The 21,252-nt window shown below is 45.7% G+C and overlaps 1 protein-coding gene across 5 annotated transcripts in view; it reads right to left on the bottom strand.

The window, feature by feature from the left end:
• Positions 1-21,252, bottom strand: part of ptpn4a (protein tyrosine phosphatase non-receptor type 4a) — a 64,302-nt gene that overhangs the window by 19,793 nt on the left and 23,257 nt on the right. For all 5 annotated transcript variants that reach the window (XM_056579174.1, XM_056579173.1, XM_056579175.1 and 2 more), the window contains exons 2-10: positions 17,819-17,973; positions 12,169-12,276; positions 12,040-12,082; positions 9,894-9,972; positions 6,679-6,723; positions 6,382-6,434; positions 3,826-3,946; positions 2,371-2,458; positions 2,066-2,154 (exon numbers count right to left, since the gene is read on the bottom strand). In XM_056579174.1, the coding sequence (XP_056435149.1) occupies positions 2,066-2,154; positions 2,371-2,458; positions 3,826-3,946; positions 6,382-6,434; positions 6,679-6,723; positions 9,894-9,972; positions 12,040-12,082; positions 12,169-12,276; positions 17,819-17,956 (764 nt within the window). In that variant the 5' untranslated portion in view covers positions 17,957-17,973. The remainder of the gene's footprint in view (positions 1-2,065; positions 2,155-2,370; positions 2,459-3,825; positions 3,947-6,381; positions 6,435-6,678; positions 6,724-9,893; positions 9,973-12,039; positions 12,083-12,168; positions 12,277-17,818; positions 17,974-21,252) is intronic.

Raw genomic sequence — 21,252 nt, 5'->3', positions numbered from 1 at the left:
ACACACCCTACAAAATGTACTTTACACACACCCCCTACAAAATGTGTTGTACACACACACAAACACAAACACACACACACACACACACACACACACACACACACACACACACACACACTATTACCCCTGAAAATTATACTTCACATTCGCCCTCACCCAACTCGAAAATAAACCATCATTTAGAAACAGACACACGCATACATTGCGTGCACTCTCACATGCACGGTGTGTGAGTCACATGACAGTGTTGCACAGAGCATCTCATTAGTCAGGCTGCTCTGAACGCAAATACACAGCAATAGGAGAGAGACCCACAGAGAGAGCGGGACAGACAGACGGAGAGAAAATATGAATGTATATAGAGAGGGGGGAAGAGAGAGAGGAGGGAGAGATTTTGGTGAATCTGCATCACAAAAGACGGGGAGAGAAGAAAGAGTGAAAGAGGAAAAGAGCGATCAGGGATAAGAGGTTAAGAGTGAGAGAAATCACGAGAGGTTGAGTGAGTTAGTGTCGTGCGTTCGCCGCTGACGACAGTGGACAGCTGTCCGGGTCACTACTAGTGGCCTCCTATTTTAGACACACACCCAAGCGCACACACCCACACACAGGAGCAGCTGGCGGGTGTGTCGACACGTGTTCTAATGTGTATGTGTGATAGTCTGTCTTAATGTGTACCCTTGTACACACGTGTGCCTGTCCTTACATATGTGTGAGTGCAAGCTTTATGTCTGTGTTCCTGTATGTGTTGAGCCCACAGGGGTGTGTGTGTGTGTGTGTGTGTGTGTGTGTGTGTGTGTGTGTGTGTGTGTGTGTGTGTGTGTGTGTGTGTGTGTGTGTGTGTGTGTGTGTGTGTGTGTGTGTGTGTGTGTGTGTGTGTGTGTGTATAAAGATGTGGGTGTTGCTGGTCCTCATGTAGTGTCTGAAACACATTAACACCCAGACAACAAGCCTATATCACTGAAGTACATCACGTATATACTGTTTACCACAAAACAGACCAGTCAGTAGGTGTGGACGTGTCACCGGTTCATAGACAATTGGGGGACGTTTACTATAGTATAATACTATGGTATGGTATTAAAGTAATGGCCCTACAGTACAGCAAAGAAAAAAATCCGAAAGAATTATCAAAAACAGTTGTCTCCACATGTACCATGTAGAGATGAGACATCTCCATGGAAACCGAGTGTACCGCGTACATTGAGAGACAAAGCCTCCTGTGTCCCCATGGTAACATGTTCATCACCCGATTCACTACAGGATAAAAAAAGACCAGCTGTGTGTTTTAATGTGGTGTCATAATCCATGATCTGCCAATGTCAGACTCCACAGATTACACTGTGCGTGTGTGTGTGTGCGTGTGTGCGTTAGGGGTGGGTATTCCCAAAGAAGTCACGATTCGATTCGTATCACGATTCACATGCCACGATGCGATTCTATCACGATGCATCGCGATACTTGAATTATTGCGATGCATTGCGAATTTTCACTGAACACTGTTAAAAGAAAATTAAGCCATTACCAGTGGCTGACTGGCTGTGTATGATCTGGATAGTGTGTTCAATTGATAACTCAAAGCAACTCAATTCATACATAGCTGTATTTATTGAAACTACTATTACTGGATACACTGACAAGAAGTGCTAAGGATCTATAAAACTTAAAATAACAAAATAAGGATAATCAGTGCCGTTTACATGGCCTCAGTGGTCCTTTAAACCAATGAAATGAAAACATTCAAACATTTCCCCTTTTGGAAGTAGCTGCCATTATAACAACAATATCATTTCATAAACATAAGAGGACAAACTGATGCCACAAAAAGTGAATAGGCTTTATAAAACTATATAAAAAAAAAATATTATTATTATTTTATTTTTTTAATTATTCATTTTTTTAAATTAATAATCGATTCTTGGCGTCAACAATCGATGCAGTAGATCGTGAAAATTAGGATCGCGATGCATCGTCATGACGATTATTTGGCACACCCCTAGTGTGCGTGTGCGTGTTTGTGTGAGAGAGAGTGTATGCTTCCATTCGTTGAAGTTTGTGTATTACTCACCAGGGGAAATAGTTGATCCGTACCCTGTTTTTATAAATCACAACACCGGCTGACATCACACCAATCAGGATCTCTGTGTTGCTCTGGTCCTGGGATAGAGGAAGAAAGAGAGAGAGAGATGAGGGAGAGAGGAAGAGTTTTGACCATGTATTACATTCATAACACCCAGACATTCCTAATCACATGACCGACCCATGTGACCCGAAGTGACCCGTGGCTTTTATGACTTGCAGCCGTGCTTCGTACAAACATAAAATATACCACCAGTGATGACACACACACACACACACATACAGACACCTTACCCTTGCATAGTGCAGCTCGACCCCGTAGAGCTCCAACGTGCGCGCTGTGTTGAGATAATTAAACTCTGACTGGGCAGGCGAGAGACCACTGAGAGACAGAGAGCGAGAGATAGTGTAGGGAGAGAGAGAGATGGACAGGCAGATAGAGAGGCAGAGGGAGAGAGATAGTGTAGGGAGAGAGAGATATGGACAGGCAGATAGAGAGGCAGAGGGAGAGATGAGGTAGGGGAGGAGAGAGATTTTAATACAAAGAGACAGATGTTTGTTTGGACACGTCTTTATTTGGATGCATGTGTGTGTGCAGGCATGTGTGTGTACTTACATGTGCTTGCAGGTGTGTGTAAATGCAGGTGGTGCATGTGCCGTTGTGTGCAGGTGTCTCCGTGTATGGGCAGGCTTGGGAAAGTGCAGGTGTGTGTTTATTCATGTGTGTACATACACGTTTGTGCAAGTCTGTTTATGTGCAGGTGTATATAGGGTTGTGTGCGTGCGTATGTGTGCGTGCGTGCATGTGCAGACGTGTGTAGGTGCATGTGCATGCAGCTGTGTGTGTGTGTGTGTGTATGTATATGCACGTGTGCAGGGCCGGCCCAAGCCTTTCGGGGGCCCTAAGCAGAATTTGATATTGGGGCCCCCCCTCCCACCTAGCGGAGTCATTTGCGCTCGACGATTATTGACAAAAATGTCACACTACAATGATTTGACAATGAATTAATTGATTCATTCATTCATTATCAATTGTATTAATACTGAATTACGTAGATGTGATTTCCTGTATTTTTTATATGGCCAGCTGGAGAAGGGAAATACCTAAATTTAAGCATATTCATAGCATTTTGCTTTTTGACTTATTGAGATGGTGACTTGGGCTTGGGCTTCAGTGCCCCTTGACCTCTTGGGCCTGGAAGGCTCATTCAGTTGCTCTCAGGCCAAAAATATTCTAGACTTTTGTCCCTTGATAGACCCCAGTATTATTATAGTCGTTATTTACACCAAAACAGTCACCTTTTAACCTTAGAGGGCACTTAGATCACAGATTTATTTTAAACTTTCATATTCAAAGTGAAGCATCAAGCGTGGTTTACTGAAGTTAAATTGTAAAATAATTAAATACAACAGCATTTGTATTTTTTTTTAAAGTATCAGTTTAATAAACAGATCTTTCAACAGATTTGTAAATGTGCAATCTTAAACTGAAATCAAAATACACAAACATTAATATTATCAAAAATAACATTAAAAAATAAAACATTTTTTTTTTTTTTTTCGATAGGGGGCCCCCTGGCAGTCAGGAGGCCCCAAGCGCCGGCTTGTATCGCTTATGCCTCGGGCCGGCCCTGCACGTGTGTGTGTATTGTGCACGTGTGTCTGTTGTGTACGTGTGTGTATGTAGTGTGCATGTGTGTGTTGTGTACGTGTGTATATGTGTGTGCAGGTGTGTGGGTCCAGGGGTACCTGTGCTGCTGGTGGTGTTTGGTGACCTCCTTGTGGAAGTCCTGGGGAGGGCTTGGGATAAAGAAGAACTCCGACAGGTAGCCAGGAGCGTTCTCACTCTCACTGTAGTCCCCCAGCTCAGCTGCACGCACAGTCACATAGACACGGATGTCAGGTTATACCGTCTTAGTTGGCCGTACAATCAACTTTACATTGGTATTGCGTTTTCTAATGGATACTAGTCCATTATTTCCTTTTTTTGCAAATACTATATATCGTTAAAGTTCTGTTCAAATTTAAAGGTAAATGTGGCAACACATTTGTCATGGTGGTAAATCATTTTTTAAACCAATGGAGGCAGAGAGATTATCTACCTGGCACTTATAAGACACCTCAAATCAGGGCACTAAGACATGCACGGTTTTTGAGAGAGACAGCGAGAGCGAGAGAGCGAGAGCTATATATATATATCCACACATGTGTCGGCAGAAAGTGGTCATGAAAATTGATCATATAGGGGCTGTCGTGTGTTAACTTAATATCAGAAGGTCTTCCTTGTCCTAATAAAAGTATTGCGCTGGCAGCGTTAGATGTAATGCGTAGCAATGTCTGACTACTTGGTGAGATGTATGGACAGAGGCTTTTGCAGAACATCAATAGAGCCAAGAATAGCGTCAGCCATATTGCCGCTTACTTTGAGCACCGGCTGATATTAAACATTAAGGATCCACTGCATTGGTTAGCGTTGAGTGGGCTTTGATCGCATTGGTCACACAGTGTGTGTGTGTGTGTGTGGGTGGGTGTGTGGGTGGGTTGGTGTGCGTGCATGCGTTTGTGTGTAAGCATTCCAAAGACGTTTATTGGTAATAAACAACATTTCGATTTTAAGATCATCTACACAGGGTATTAGCACAGATGGCCTCAAAAATGCTACAGTATCTCTTAAAAAATGTGTAAATAAAACTAGAGAAATGCTAGTTTTATTACACAACTATGCATCAGTTCAAAAGTATTGCACAGTGCTACAAACAGGAAGCAGTACAGAGGATGTGTCTTTATCTGAGCACTGTAAAAGACAATTGTTGCTAGATATATACAATATAAAGTGGCAGTGAGTGGCGCTGCCTCCAGCATTTATCTGATTATTATTAGTAGTACTATAGGAAAGTTTAGTACAGAGTCTCATGGTGTGGATATTAAGAGTAATAGATGTGGGCCTGGACAGAAAAACATGATATTTAATTCTAGCGATTGTGCAATGGTTGGTGTCTTGTTCTTACTGAGTAGAGCTCATTCGAGACGTACAGGGTATGGATTCCTGGTTTCCCCCGATGATACATAACAATATCCCTCAGTGTGGCTGATATCCGTATCAGGTGTGAGTTCTCTCAAAGTGAGCTGGCATCAGAAAGGTGGCTGGTGTTCCACAACTACACTACTGCTGTCAAGGACTCTTGTGCAAGGCACTGAACACCAAGCATGGTTGTAAGTGTGTGTGTGTGTGTGTTTTATTGTGAACGTGCATGTGTTGGTGCATGGCGTGCGTGCATGGTTAACATTTGTGTGCGAGGGTGCTTTGGTTGCATGTGCGTACGTATGAAGCATGAGTTTTAGCTGTGTGTTCGTGGTGTGGTGTGTGAGTTCACACAAAATGTGTTGACAGATACCATATAGTTCACACGCGGTACATGGTCAATATGGGAGGTGCTGAATTGGTAGCTCACTGTATAAACGCACAGGCCTGAGTTTAATTTGGTCGGGCCTGTGAAAGACAGGCTTTGGTGTGGAGATGTTAATACGATCAGCGCGGGGGCTGCAGCGCAGGCAAAATTAATTAGCACAGTAGCAGCTGCTTCAAACGCTTTCTCTCCCCAAAGCAAACATTTATCTTCATAATCGAGACTGGCGCAGAACTAAGTGACAATGCTTAAATGGACACAGGAAATGTAGGAGTGCGTGTGTGTGTGTGTGTGTGTGTGTGTGTGTGTGTGTGTGTGTGTGTGTGTGTGTGTGTGTGTGTGTGTGTGTGTGTGTGTGTGTGGTAGGATATGTCAAGATGTTTGCGATCCAGTTCAGTTCAAATCCTCTCTCTGACCTAAATAGCAGTGAAATTCACCATGAAACGTTCAGAGAGAGAGCGAAAAAGAGAGGGAGGGGGGAGCGAGTGAGCGAGAGATTTTGTATAGATTGAAAAGGTTACATAAAAAGACAAAGAGCGAGAGGAACATAGAATCACTGTCCAGGAAACAGACACAAGACACAGTCAAGACCAAGCTAGTGAGTCATCCAGCAGGACAAACAGTCAGACAAGAGGACAGCCAGACAGCCGGGAGGTAACCAAGACAGAAAGACAGACAGACAAATAGACAGGAGCCAGCCAGCTTAGAAAAACAGACGGACAGAAAGCCCGACAGACGGAGAGCGGGACATGCTCCCAGTGGGGGGTCATCGTTCAGCTTTGTGTGAGGCCATTACCCCCCCGTAATGCCAGGAGAACCTCTGTGCAGAACGCTAGTCATATGGCCGCTAAGGCGCCATGCCGGCTAACCCTGGATGTCCCGGACCAGCGGTACTTACACTGGACTGCATAGGAGGCCAGGAGAGCTGCTGTGTTGTGCGGACAGGGTAATCTGTAGAACAAAAACACACACACACACACACACACACACACACAAACACAAACACACTAGAGTGAGTACAGCATAGTGGATCGATAGAGAAACTACTGAAAGCGGTTAACAAAGAAAAAAAGAGTTGTATTTTCAAACTGAAATTTGTGATATATACGTTAAGTGCTATTCAAGAACCATGGAAAACGTGCTCAGAAAACCTTATTATAGCCGCTGATAGCCAACGGCGCGCTAACACCCTCACCTTCCAGTCAGAATATCCTGCTTGATCTGAAGGAAATACTGGTATCTGTTTGGAGGAAAGACACAGCAACGTCAAGTTGTCATCCTCAAAAATCATTCCTCTAGAGCTGGGTGAAAGACAGTGGGAAAAATTTAGTATTTATTTGGCAAATGTGCCAAACGTTTCATAGTACGTTTCATTTGACAATTTATTTTAAATTAGACCATTTGTTTTGAATTTACTGAACATCCCATGTCCTCATGGGCATGGCTATTTGTATTTTTCCTGTTCTCATGTCATTGTTTTGTCCTATGTTGAATGTGAAAGATTATAAAAAAGAATAATCATTACTTTGAAACTGGAGGTTGAGGCGGCGAACACAAAGGGTTCAAAGCTTGTCGAGTTGAAGTGGCCATAGGGGGCGGGAATCAAACCCAGGGCTTTTCAGGTGGTGGTCGCAACTGTACCCTGACTCTTTACTATTTAGTCATTTAGCAGATGCCATGTTTGTGTTTTAGTGAAAGGTAGTTCATTAAGGGGCAGGATTTGGTTAGGGTCTCTTGCTTCAGTATGCCTACAGGCATTCTGCAGACATTGGGGGAGGGTCGGGTGGGGGGGAGTGGTACCCAAAACCTTTAGGCTGGTAGGCGGATCCTCAGCAGAGCTATGAGCAGATCTCAGGACGCACAGTGCCATATATTCATCTTCATATCCGACTCAACGTTCCGGGCCTTGGAAGATAAAAGCTTTGAACCCCGCCATACGGACCCTGTCAACAAGCGGCGGTCTGAGAGGCAGAGCCGCGAGCGACAGAGGGAAGAATTCCCGCGGGGCCATATGTCGGTGGTGTGCGGTGACGTCAGGGCCCGTGAGTCACACGGCCCTCGCTGTCACCCTCGCTGTCGCCTTGCTTTACTCATTCCTCAGAAGCCTGACGTTATTCATGCAATACCGCCGAACACGCGTTCAGATTGAAATCATGAGGAAAGAAATGCTGAGTCTATGGGGAAGCCCCGAACCCACTGACCATAACAGAGTTCAGTTACTCAACATCCCAGCTTTTCTCAGTTATGCAACCTCACTTAGACTTCTTTTGAAGTCAGGCCAGGGATTCTTCTGTGGGAATTAAAGAACTAGCTTTCTTGATTTTGGACGTCATTGGGATGGAAATTAACACACGCCACACGCCATTTGCGGGTGGATTTGTATGGTGGCGGGTGAATTGTGTCACTTCACCCACCACTGTGTCTGGTAATGCTTTCCAGTCAGGTCCGATCAAATTTGCATATTTAACACATTAGTCATACGGCGCAGCACAGTTCCACAACCATCACTGTCAACATCCGGCCCCCTTCTTCTTCTACGCCTCTCTTGCTGAACTGCGACTGTCAACATCCGGGATAATATACCGGTAACAGCTCTCAAGTCTCACGCATTCGGCGTGAGACACACGCAATTCGGAAGAAGACGATGGGTGTCTCGCATAGACGTCGTCATAGTCTTGCCGTCCCTCCCCGTTCTGTGAATGGTTCCCCATCTCAGGCGAAAATCAGATCCATGGAATCCAGGGTGCCTCGCAGCGCGAAATGAAATCGCGCACAAGGCAGCATGGCTATAGCCAGGCTATTTCGGAGGCGGGACATGTTCAGAATTCCATTCATAAATGAACAGACGTGACTGTGACGTGGCTGGCTGGCTGGCTGGTTGTGGAAGTGTCCATGGTAAGATTTGTGTAACCAACGAGAGAGAGGTATGATCAGTTAAGCATGACGAAGGAGCAGTGTATGGAAGTAAATGTGTGCTATCGGATTTTGAAAATAAAAAGCCATTGAATTTTAAGCACTGAATATTTATGCATTTTGAAATAACGCATCTGGAATTGAATTTCAACGTAATCAACGTCCCCACGTTGAAGTTTTTGATGTTGAATCTTTGATTTTGAATTTTTAACGAATAGGAGTTCAATTCAAATCGAAACTGCCTTTTGAGGCAGTGTTTTTTCTGAATATTAGTGTTAAGGGCCAATAATGCTTTCCATCCCTGGTATCTAGGATGGGCTATATAGAACAAATATTTATATCTATATTTTTGGCAACCTCAGGAGGCAGAGAGAAGAAAAGGTTTCATTCTTTCAAAAACTATTGCTCTTTGTGTTAAAATGTCTAATTGTTTCCGGTTTTGTTGATCAAATCTCCCAGTGGACAGCACCACGTGGGTTTATTTAAGTGATTATACATCTTAAAGCCAGTATTACTTAATCTGCCCAAGTATGTTGATCCTATTAGATAGAGAAGCTGATATCGCTGAGAGCCAAACTGAATGAATGGCTACTAAAACACACAATAGCTTTGCTGTAGGGATACAAACATAAACTACTTTAAATGATAAAACGTCCATTCTTCACCACAAACTATAATAAAAGAGCTCTATCACAACGAACGTTAAAAGTAATGGTTGTACACGGATAGTGGAAGAGGTTTGATACACCTCACGCTCATGATGTCAAGTGCCTTGGGGTTCTTCAAAAGTGCTATCAATTTAATGAACAATTAATTATTATTATTGTTCAAATTAATGTTGCTGGTTTTTAGCACTGCTTTGTGAGACTAAATTGTCTCCACCAAACGAGACAAAGGGGGAAAATTAGTCGGTTGCTGTTTTTGTTTTGGTGACTATTCTCGTGCCTTCCTCGATTCCCAAACCCGATGCCTAAAGACCGTGGAGCACCCTAGGGTGCTCCGTCAAGTCAGCGAGTTGCCCGGCTTGACAGCCTCGCAATAGCAGTCTGAAGGTCAGTCTGAAAACTACTTCAGCTCTGAGAACAATACACTCTTTCACTGGACCGTGAGTGGTTTCACTTCTCATCCACTGATTGTGTTACAAGGAACATCTCCGTCTCGTCGCCCATTCCTCATGACATCATCCAGCGACCAGCAACCCCCGGTTTTTTAGGGTTGAAAAATCTTGCAAACCCAAATTCCTTGCCCTATGATATCAATGTCCAAGCGGAGTTTTCCCATTGCACCCACTAGTTAGGAGTATTAGCTTCAAATCATTCAAGCAGGCACAGTCATCTCCAAATACCCCCAATTAGACCCCAGGGGACCCCCAGCATGGGAAATGAAAAACATCATTAGTGTCAACAGATTGGACGTGTGAAAATTGGTCCTATGGGCCGGACTGTTGCATTCATATCCCTGTGTGTCTGTTTGTAGTACCCAGTCACGTGGTATTACCGTGTGTATTCTTCCTGAAGTTTGCCGGGGTCAGTCACAAAGAACTTGACTCTGAAGCTCAGGTTGTGTGGAGACCCTCCTAGAAAAACAAAAAACAATAAAAAATAAAACCAAAACACAAGTACATTTTCTGTCTCAACCTGCCTCAAGTGGACCATTGTAGAGAATCAGGATAATTCCTCTCAAGAGAGAGACTAGGAGCTGAACTAAATGTGTTAAAACATGTATTTCCATGTTCAAATTCCCAGTATGTTTACATCTACACATATTTCCCAATAATCACAATTGAATGATCATTCCTCAGAAATGTGACGTCAGGCAATGAAACTCTTGTAAAAAGTTCTTGGATGTACATCCAAAAGAAAATTGGCCATGACACGGAGCTGTAGATATTTTCATTTAGAAATATAGACAGGTTTCTGGGCAGCGTCTCAGCAGATTCAGGCACACAACCAGGGGGCATAAAGCAGAGACAGCAGAGAGACAACCTTTAAGATGGCAATGATTTGTTGTGCTGCTAACGGCGCTAATCCCAAAAGCCAGGGATAGTACATTTTTAACATACCATGTAGTTCATTCCCTTAAATAAAACTAAGACAGCTATGGATCCAAGACTGGATCTTTAACAGACTGGTCTTTAAAAAGGGAGGATTTGAGTCGATAGACTATGCTTTGTACGCATGACCGCACGTCTAATTTATTTTGTAGAACATTTTTTAAATGATTTAACAATAACACTACTACAGTAGACTGTTTAATAGTCACTGGCAGGTGAATGAATGAAGAACTGAGACACAAAAGCCACGTTTGGTTAGGGTTTTGAATCACTCAGTTAACTAAAGCAAGCCTCCTAACCTTTTCTTAGAATTACAAGACGGACAATTTTGTCATTTATTTATGCAGCGAGTCAGTGATATTGGAATGACACTACAAACAAACATCAGCTGTGTTACATAATAGGCAAAAGTAAGATAAACACATTCCCCTCTGGAAATAGCAATGCAACATTACATCATCAGGCTAATCAGACTAAACGTCCGCTTGACAACACGGCTGTAGTCGCAAAGGTGACACCAGTAGTTTATGGCAGCAAAACGGTTTATCACTAACCACGTTTGTAAAGGGGAAACCCTTCTATACTCCGCTTGGGAGCCAGGTCATACTACATTGCGATAGTCAACAGTGCAGTGAAATGTGTTACTGTTAACCACCAAAACAGAAGAAGAAGAATAATCTACTTCAAGCCAAGCACGGGCCTCTAACTAACACCAGAGCATGTTCTATCACACAATGTCTCCACATGAAAGAGGACCATCGCGGAGCCGGGAGTTCAGCCATTAAATATGCATGTCCGCATTGGAAGAAACCCCTTGAGGTTCACCCACAGCATGTCAGAATCTATCTGCAGACCAAATAAACGGCTCGCCGGGTCAATCTCTCGGCAATGAAGCCGGGTTGAAGCGGAGTTCACTGCAAGCTGGGGAGGGGAGGGGGTTGTGTCGATCCAGCCCACTCCGCAACACTCCTGTGATGTTACACATTATACTACTCAGGAACAAACCTAGCAACCCGGTTGAAACTGAGTTTAATCATCGCCCGGGGGGGTTGGACTGTATTTTAAATATGTCTCAAAAAACAACCGTTGCTCATGGGCCGCGGTGGCTAGTTAGTTACTGGATTGTTTAAATTCGACTGCAGGCCGTGGAACCGGCTTAGGGAGAATTCAGTATGACTGTTGGACCTGCCTCACAGCCTCCTCAATAATCTCTGAGATGCTTAAACGACCGCTGGTGGCGGAGGTGAGATGGAGGTGAGACGGAGGACATATGCAGCTGGAGATCGAGGCGGTGGGTGGTGGTGGTTGTGTTGTGGTTTGGTGAAGTGGAGGCAATGTGTTGTGCCAGTGCGGTCAGGTGTAGATGACATGTGACTGACACGTGGTGGAGGTGAACGTGATGCGGAGGAACTGTGATGGACCTGAGGTGGAGGTTATACAGAGCTTTACCGGAATTAACTGTGTGTGAAGGGTGAGCGGGAGGTGGCGGGCTGGAGGTGGAGGTGAGGGCAGAGATATCAGGGGGTGGTTTGAGGTGCAGGTGTGGTGGTGAGGTGCAGGTGGAGGTCATGCTCGGTGGGGTTCACCTACTTTTCAACTGCTTCCTGATGGGCTTGCTTGGGTCGAGCCAGCGCTGTAAAACATTGACAAAGAGACTTTAGAGAACAGTTCCTCCACTACACACACTCGATGTACACACAAGCGCAAACAGAGGCTGACCAGCGTGTCTGACGAGTCCTCCGCCAGGTGAAGACCAAAGTAGTCCCTCTCTGTCAGCTCCAGGTGTTTGAAGACCGCGTCCAGAAGCACCTGGCCCAGGTCACATTTCTGCAAGAGAACATTGAATCACTTTTATCACTATAATCATCACTTCCTCAATTGATTTCCAGAGCAAGACTTTGAAGGCAAGAGGACTGAGGGATGGATGGACAAGAGAGGGATGGATGGACAAGAGAGATATAAATCCGACAACGAATCGTGACCTAAATTGATTACAATTAATAACAAGCCGAGTCGTTCAGTTGCACATGTACACTGACTTGGCGCTATTTCCCCAAAGGATTACATTGCCAAGTGTTTTGTGGATGCCCAATACGAACCAATTTACATGCTTGTTGTATCTTTGACATACCGCGCTCCAACACTCTCTCACAAACAAACACAAACAAAGAGACACAACACACATTTCCTGTCTTCCCCCGTGATACACTTTTCCATGTGCGTCACGGGGGACTCGTTGTAGCTGTTAAAAGATCACATGGACAACTGTTAATAACAACTAAACTCACTAGTGGCCACTGGCCAGGGCACTGGACAACTGTTAATAACAACTAAACTCACTAGTGGCCCGGGCGCTGGACAACTGTTAATATCTAAACTCACTAGTGGTCAGGGCACTGGACAACTGTTAACAACTAAACTCACTAGTGGCCCGGGCACTGGACAACTGTTAATATCTAAACTCACTAGTGGTCAGGGCACTGGACAACTGTTAACAACTAAACTCACTAGTGGCCCGGGCACTGGACAACTGTTAATAACAACTAAACTCACTAGTGGCCCGGGCACTGGACACAGTTAATAACAACTAAACTCACTAGTGGCCCGGGCACTGGACAACTGTTAATAACAACTAAACTCACTAGTGGCCCGGGCACTGGACACAGTTAATAACAACTAAACTCACTAGTGGTCAAGGCACTGGACACAGTTAATAACAACTAAACTCACTAGTGGTCAAGGCACTGGACACAGTTAATAACAACTAAACTCACTAGTGGCCCTGGCACTGGACACAGTTAATAACAACTAAACTCACTAGTGGCCCTGGCACTGGACACAGTTAATAACAACTAAACTCACTAGTGGTCAAGGCACTGGACACAGTTAATAACAAATAAACTCACTAGTAGTCCAAAGTAATGGGCAACTGAAAATACATTTTCAACTGATTTGTCCACACCAAATAACTACAAATAACCACTGAACTCACTAATCGACAGTACTGGAATACTGAATATACTCACTAGTCTGCAATACTGGAAAACTGAAACGTACAACTAAACTCACAAATCCACAGCAATGGACAACAGGCAGACTGGCTGAATGGTTGCCTTGGTAACAGGCAGTCTGACTGAATTTCTGGCTGAATCATTGGCTGAGAGACAAATGAGAAAGTTAAGAATCAAGCAGTTCTCCAAATTGAATTGATCAAATCTACATCTCTCTCCATTTCTTATTCATAGATCCAGACCGTGCATGTGTGTCTGAGTGTGTGTGTGTGTCCACCAGCCCATTGTAAGAAGTGGCTTTTCACAGTGGATGTTGGAACCCTTGAAGGCGTTTTTATGCTGCACTCCCAGGAAACCCGTCACCACTGTGTGTGTGTGTGTGTGTGTGTGTGTGTGTGTGTGTGTGTGTGTGTGTGTGTGTGTGTGTGTGTGTGTGTGTGTGTGTGTGTGTGTGTGTGTGTTCAATGTGTAAGCCTTTTCTGGTATTCCAAATGCATCTGAAGCCAGTGTGCCAACGCGGGTGCCAGCGCTAGGAAACAAACAGCCATGACTATCTAGACGGAGCGGGGAGTCTGGGAGCGGCGGACACACATGCAGAACAAAAGAGCCATGTTTACTACGCTCCCATCGCATGTCATGCGCCAACCCTTTCCACTCATGAATCTGTGTGTGTGTGTGTGTGTGTGTGTGTGTGTGTGTGTGTGTGTGTGTGTGTGTGTGTGTGTGTGTGTGTGTGTGTGTGTGTGTGTGTGTGTTGTATGTTTGTGTGTGTGCATGAGAGACCTGCAATCCATCTAAACACTGCTGCAGAGGGCCGTACCCACAATGCACTGTGGTGAGTTTAAAGACAAGTGATTCATTGATCTGATTACAGGCAAAACAAAGAGCGATCCATTACATCTAAAAAGCCCCCACGAGCTTGAGACCTTTAATCTGTACTTCGACACACGCAAGAGGACAGCCCTTCCCACGACGCATTAGTAAGAATGTGTACGCATTTACGTTGGCGAGTGTGGGCAAGAAACAGATGACTTGAGGCCTGTCATTCACTGCCATTAGTCACCGTCAGGGCTGTTACCCATTCAGACAAATAACCCACGGAGAGGGGAACATACACAGAATCTTAACAAGGACGAGACACAGTGTCTTTTGGAGAGAGAGAGAGAGAGAGAGAGAGAGAGAGAGAGAGAGAGAGAGAGAGAGAGAGAGAGAGAGAGAGAGAGAGAGAGAGAGAGAGAGAGAGAGAGAGAGAGAGAGAGAGAGAGAGAGAGAGAGAGAGAGAGAGAGAGAGAGAGAGAGAGAGAGAGAGAGAGAGAGAGAGAGAGACTTAAAGAGGTTGCGGGAGGGGTGGGATGAAGGGGACAAGTGTTCTTTGTGTTGAACTTCCTAATTTCACACGCACCACTGAGAGGGAGTTAGACTGTAGACAGAGAGAGAGACACACATAGACAGATAGAGTGAGACAGAGAGATGTTCTGATAACATACATCTTTATGCTGCACATTCCCTGCACATATATATTGCATAGCAAGGCACCGCAGGTAGATAGAAACAGTTGTATGTATTTGTTTGGATGAAGAAGTAAACAATGTAGTTTGAAGTGTAACAGATGCCTGACTGAAAAACAGCTTGTACTTTTCTGACTGTATCCCTGTCCCTCTACGTCTCTCCCTCTTTCAAGAAATTAGACATTTTCTTACCCATTAACAGTGCACTACAACAGCCAATTAAACAGCATAGTGCATACATGCCCTCTCACACACACACATATAGATAGTTATTGATATAAAAGTCGCACACACAGACTAGCACCCAGACACAAAGCATAAGCAAACCCTCTCTGCGCCTCCCTCTCTGATGCATTCTCCATATTGTTTTGACACAAATAGTAAGGCAACCTTATCCAAAATTAGAGCCGCTGGTGAACTGAACTCGGCAGCCGTCCTGCTTGCTGCAGAGCCGGCACTTTGGTCCTGTTCACGGTAACCTAAACATGACAATCATGGACAGCTCGGTGATGAGCACCTTTTTGTTTTTATTGCACACACTAAATATTATAACCCCCCTTAAAACAGCCCCTCCCCCATTGGCAAATTATTCCCTGAGCTCTGGTTGTTCCCATGACGATGGGGGTAGAGGGAAAGAGAGAGAGAGGCTGCGTGTGGATCCTGTCTCTACTCTATGCTCCTTAGGTCCAGCAAGGAGACGGGGAGAGAGAGAAAGATGGATAGAAAGAGACAAAGAATGGTCCGTGAAGGGAAGAGAGAGTATCTTACATATAGAGAGCGTATCTTAGAGCGAGCGCTAGAGAGAGGGGGTATTTCAAAGGAGAGCGAGGCTGCCAGCCAGGGGCGATAAATTACCAAAGCTGCACATTCATTCACACATTGGTTCATTCACATCTTCAGAGAGAGGAGAGCCATCAGATAGGGTTAGAGACCGGCCCACTCCTTCACTCATTCATCAAGACAGATGACAACAGGCTAAAAAATATGGACTTATCGAGCAGGGACCTAGTCCTTCATCCTACAAGTCATTCATTCATGCATGCATGCATTAACCCATTCAGAGACGAGCAATATATCGATCGAGCAGGAGAGCCGAACAGAGAGCCTTTTCGTTTCCCAAATTAATTCCCCCATTCATCGATCAGCTCATTCAGACACAAGAGCAAGCAGGGGGCATGCTGATGGAGCAGCCGAGAGAGAGAGAGCCGACAGAGAGATTAGGGAGAAAGAGGATAGGAAGAGGAGACCACGACTGAAGGATGTGAATAGGAAAAAGGAGGTTGCAATTTGTTATTATAATGACCATTATGATTATTCATATTATTATTTTAGCCATTTAGACACGTTTGCATTGGTCTGTCTCTCCCCGTGCAGCAGGGCGATGTGCCGTCATAGCCAGCCAATCAGGAGCCAGAAGATGGCTCGGGCCGCTGGAAATCCAGTAGCGTGGCGAATTAAGTTGCCATGGCAACCGGTTCTTCTGTGCCTTTCTTTTTTCGGCAGGCAAAGAAAAGAGAGGGAGAGGTGTAGGCTTACGACACGGGCGGCAGCATATCTTGCCTTCGGAAGAAAACCACCTCCGATACTTTAAAATACAAACAGAAACCGCACGGGGGCACTTAAAATCTGCCGGGCACAGAAGTGCATGGATTTCAGGATTCAAGTAATCTAGGTTTTCTTCTACGGGATCGCACAGTTTTGTCCAACCTTTGGCATTGTCAATGGAGATTTCCCATTGATTGTACTAAATTACCAGGGCAGATGTTTCTTTGCTTTGGCCGCAACTGACCCATTGATTCACAGGGGACTTGTGGTGGCTCCATGAGGATGAACCATTTAGTTATTTAGCAGACACTTTGATCCAAAGGGAAATTTCTACACTGATGACGGTCATTAAGGAGCAGGTAAAGTTGTGCATTAGTGTCAACCTAAAACCGAAATCAATTCCGTTTACAACATACTGTATGTTGTCCACACACACACACACACACACACACACACACACACACACACACACACACACACACACACACACACACACACACACACACACACACACACACACACACACACACACACACACACACACAATGCCTTCTCATTCTATCCCTACAGCACCAGTTTCCAGAACACACACACACACACACACACAAACACGCACAGGGACGCAATGTCTTTCTATGCCAACACTACGGCACCAGCCTCAAGGAGACACACACACACAACAGCAAACACCTACTGTGTAAAACACATGGTTTGGCATAAGGCTGTCTAACTCTTGCTCGCTCTGTAACACCAAGTCTCTCATATCTCTCTCTCTCACACACACACACACACACACACACACAGAAACACACCATCTCCATCTTTGACTCTCTCACACAACCCCCATTCTCTTCATTTTGCTCTCACGCTAATTCTTCCTCTCTTTCACACACTGACTCTTCCCCTTGCTCTTTCTCTCCCACATGCCTGCATCAATTCTCTCTCTCTCTCTATCCCTCTCACAAACCTCTGATTCATTTGTTCTCAGTTTGTCTCTGCTAATAGAAGGAAACTAAAGCAGCCTAAGCATTCACTAGGAGGAATGCACACACACACACACAAATTAATGCAGGATATAATGTTGTGGGGGGATATTTTGGAACATGTTCATTTCACAAAGGACACGCACTTAGAATAGACACAAGCATACACACATTCTCTTGACGGTTCATTGCCGTGTGTTTGCGTCTGATGCCATTTCTCTCTGTGCTTGGTGTATGTGATTGTTGGTGCGTGTACGTACATGGTGATGGGCTTGTGTGTGTGTGTCTGTGTCTGTGTCTGTGTCTGTGCGTGTGTACGTACGGACACGGTGAAGGGCTGCATGGAGTGGTCCAGCAGCAGGATGTTGCAGAGCACCTGGGCGTGGTGCCGCTCGCGCTCCAGCTCCGTCGCCCGCACATTGTAGGATCTGCCGGCGGGGCAACGGAAGCGCGCGCTCATCACGCTCCTACCAGGGTCTGCGCGCACACATACACAAACACACAGAGGGGAGAATCACAGAGATGGTTAATTTACATACATAGATGCATTAACATAAATAAAACACAAGAGAGTGCAGGTTAGGGGAGCGTTCCAACACCAGCGTTAACATTGCCTCAAATGACCCACAATAACTCAAAAGCATCAGGGCTCGATAACCAGACGTGGTCTTTAAATCACAGTGAACAACTCTGTGCTGTACCCCTCTCCATCGACAGAGCCCAGAGTACGGCTGAGCACGGCTATGGATCGCTCGCTCTGTGGATTCCAGGCCTGCTTGGATGAGGCAGGACAGGCCTACACAGGTCTAGGGGGGGAAAAAAAGGACTAAAACTACACCAAGCTCTCCCGCCCTCAGCGGGAAGGAATGTCAATGAATAGGCAGGTACTAGTGCGCTCCGCTTATGGACGCTCCAGGGGGGTATAGCCCCCGCGCTAACCCGGCCGATACGCACAGACGCCGTTAAATTAGCTTGTTTTCTCCAGGATTTTAAGAGGATAATAACAATGCTAACTCAACATACGTTCAGTAACAGAGAGCAGGCATCGAGTCCAACACTCCTAGGATTAATATACCTGCTATTTTTAACTCGATACCAGGTAAATTCCGAATCGGAAAGTGCTTACAAGACAGAAGTTCTTTTTGCAGAGTATTTCTATTATTTTTGCGATAGTGGCACAGCTGAAGCAGAAGTTAAAATAGCCAAGTTGAAAATCAGGTGTCAGCATTCACAGAGGACTCGGGTCCCATTAAGAGCTGGAGTTAATGTCAAGGACACATCCGCTTTTACTTTGATACTCTCCGCTTGAGCTTGCACTCCGGGGACGCCCCGCCTAGCCCGACCTTCCCTGCATCAAGGTCTGGCCCGGAGGGGTGGGGGTCCCATCCACCATCATCTCCCCTCACCCACCTCCTCCTCCTCCTTTCCCCCCCCCCCCTCCTCTCCCTCCAGCCTGGGTCTGTCTGGTCACACTGGATCAACCACAGGACGCTTTCGATCGCGAGCCGTGACTAAACGTTTCCCCGAGTCACACGGGGAATGTCGTGCTTGGCCCGCTGCATGCCAAACTGCGGCCGCATGATCTCAAATAGGAAGTGTTGACCTGTTTCACGGAGGGCGGGGGGAAAGCAACCGGGCTGCGGAGGCTCGCTGACGACCGAGCGAGGGGAGAGGAGTGGCAGGGTGGAGGACATCTGCCGCACACATACACAATGTATATGGTGGTATGTGGTGAAGGTTGAAGTGAACATGTACAGTAGATGATATGTGGATAGATTCAACTCAAACCACAACATGTGTATGGTATGGGGGTGCATGCACCAATAGTCATGACATTTGACAGTTCTGAACCATAGGAGTCACCCAGAGTCCATGTAGCGGCACGGTGTGTGTCTTTGTTCAGTGTGTGTCTTTGTTTCAGTGTGTGTCTTTGTTTCAGTGTGTGTGTGTGTGTGTGTGTGTGTGTGTGTGTGTGTGTGTGTGTGTGTGTGTGTGTGTGTGTGTGTGTGTGTGTGTGTGTGTGTGTGTGTGTGTGTGTGTGTGTGCTAAAGAGTGTGTTTGATCTTGTCAAGGCGCATCACCTCAAACTGCAATGACCACAAACAGATGGTGAGTGAGTAAAAATACAGGATTGTCTGTCCGTGTGGTTGTAGTGGTTGCAAAAGGCAAGCGGTCCAACCCTATTGCAGAGAATAGCAGCAACACCAAGGACCCCTCCCACCGCTGTGAGCTTTGTGCTATTTACTATGTGGGCCTTCAGCGTGCTTTCATCCAAAGTGACATACAGTAAATTCAGTCACATGCCATTAAGGCGCAGGTAAGAAGGTCATAGTGTCTCTAACAAACGGCGGTCTACATACGTATATGGGGGGTCTTATGGAGGTCTACATTTACATCGGGGGTCTTATGGTGGTCTATGTATGCGGGGGACATTGGGGGAATCAAAACCAGGACCTTTAGGCTGGGAGTCAAACAGCCCGGCCCCCACACTATACTGTATTGTGCTCTGTACACGGAGCGTATTGAGCACTATTCATTACCACCGCCTGCGTGAAGGCAGCGCGAATCACACAGCGCAGGGGAGCGATGAAGCCGGGAGGGAGGGAGGGAAGGCTTCTTATCTCTCTCTCTGCTGCTGAAGGGCTGCCACACACGCACAGAGATAACGTATGATGATGTCACAGTGTGTGACGCATGCAGGGAGCCCCCTCCGCCATGCCTCTCTGTACCGTCTCTCCCCTCTCCCCCAGGCCCACCATCCTCTCTCCTACCCTTCTTTACCAACCGGCTCTCTCCTTATCTCTCGCTGTTCTCCTCCTCCCTTCCTCTCTCTCCTACTTCTCCTCTCCATCCGTTGCCTCTCCTGTTTCCTGTTTCCTACTCTCCCTCCCCCTTCCTCGTCTTTTTCTCTCTCCTCTTTTCTCATCACCCATCCTGTCCTCTCCTCTCTCCTCCTCACCCCGCTCCCAGCCCAGAGTAGACAGATCAGAGGAGAGATCGGCCCCTCAGGGAGGAAGCGGCAGAATCATGCTACCATAACTACTTCCTGCTGTCAGCATCGCTTACCAACAGAGTGTGTGTGTGTGCGTGTGTTGGGGGGGGGGGGGGGGGGGGGGTGTCTTAGAATTAAGAAGTTAGGTTGAGTGAAGTTAGGTTGACCTAGGTTGAGTAGGTCCATGTGTCCAAATGTTTGTGAAATGTGGTTTACATGTGTGTGCATAACTGTGTGTGTGTGTGTGTGTGTGTGTGTGTGTGTGTGTGTGTGTGTGTGTGTGTGTGTGTGTGTGTGTGTGTGTGTGTGTGTGTGTGTGTGTGTGTGTGTGTGTGTGTGTGTGTGTGTGTGTGTGTGTGTGTGTGTGTGTGTGTGTGTCCCTAAAGCTGTGAGGTCATCTTATAAAAAACAAAGACAGTCTACAGCCTTCCTGTCTGCACCGACACACACACAAACAAACACGGCTAAAATGTACACAAAAGCACAATACAGATACACACCAACATCACAAAGCTATGCTTGAACACAGAAACTGCTGGGGTTGCGTTTGCCTTTTTGCAGGATTTCTATGTTTGGAAGATTGCATGTCGATGATGCACCTCTGTTGCAAACAATTCCAAGTAAACTCAAATTCCCCTTCCTCTTTAGAGTTCCATACTTGTTGCGGGTACACTTTTAGAATTTGTCAAAGTTGTGACTAGTGTCTATTGAACAACTTCTAGACTGTTCTGTTTTTCGAGCTCACAATTTGTCAACCGGCTAGA

The sequence above is a fragment of the Gadus chalcogrammus genome, chromosome 20, assembly GCF_026213295.1.
Source record: "Gadus chalcogrammus isolate NIFS_2021 chromosome 20, NIFS_Gcha_1.0, whole genome shotgun sequence".
Taxonomy (NCBI): Eukaryota; Metazoa; Chordata; class Actinopteri; order Gadiformes; family Gadidae; genus Gadus; species Gadus chalcogrammus.
This window is presented reverse-complemented; position numbering and strand designations above follow the sequence as displayed.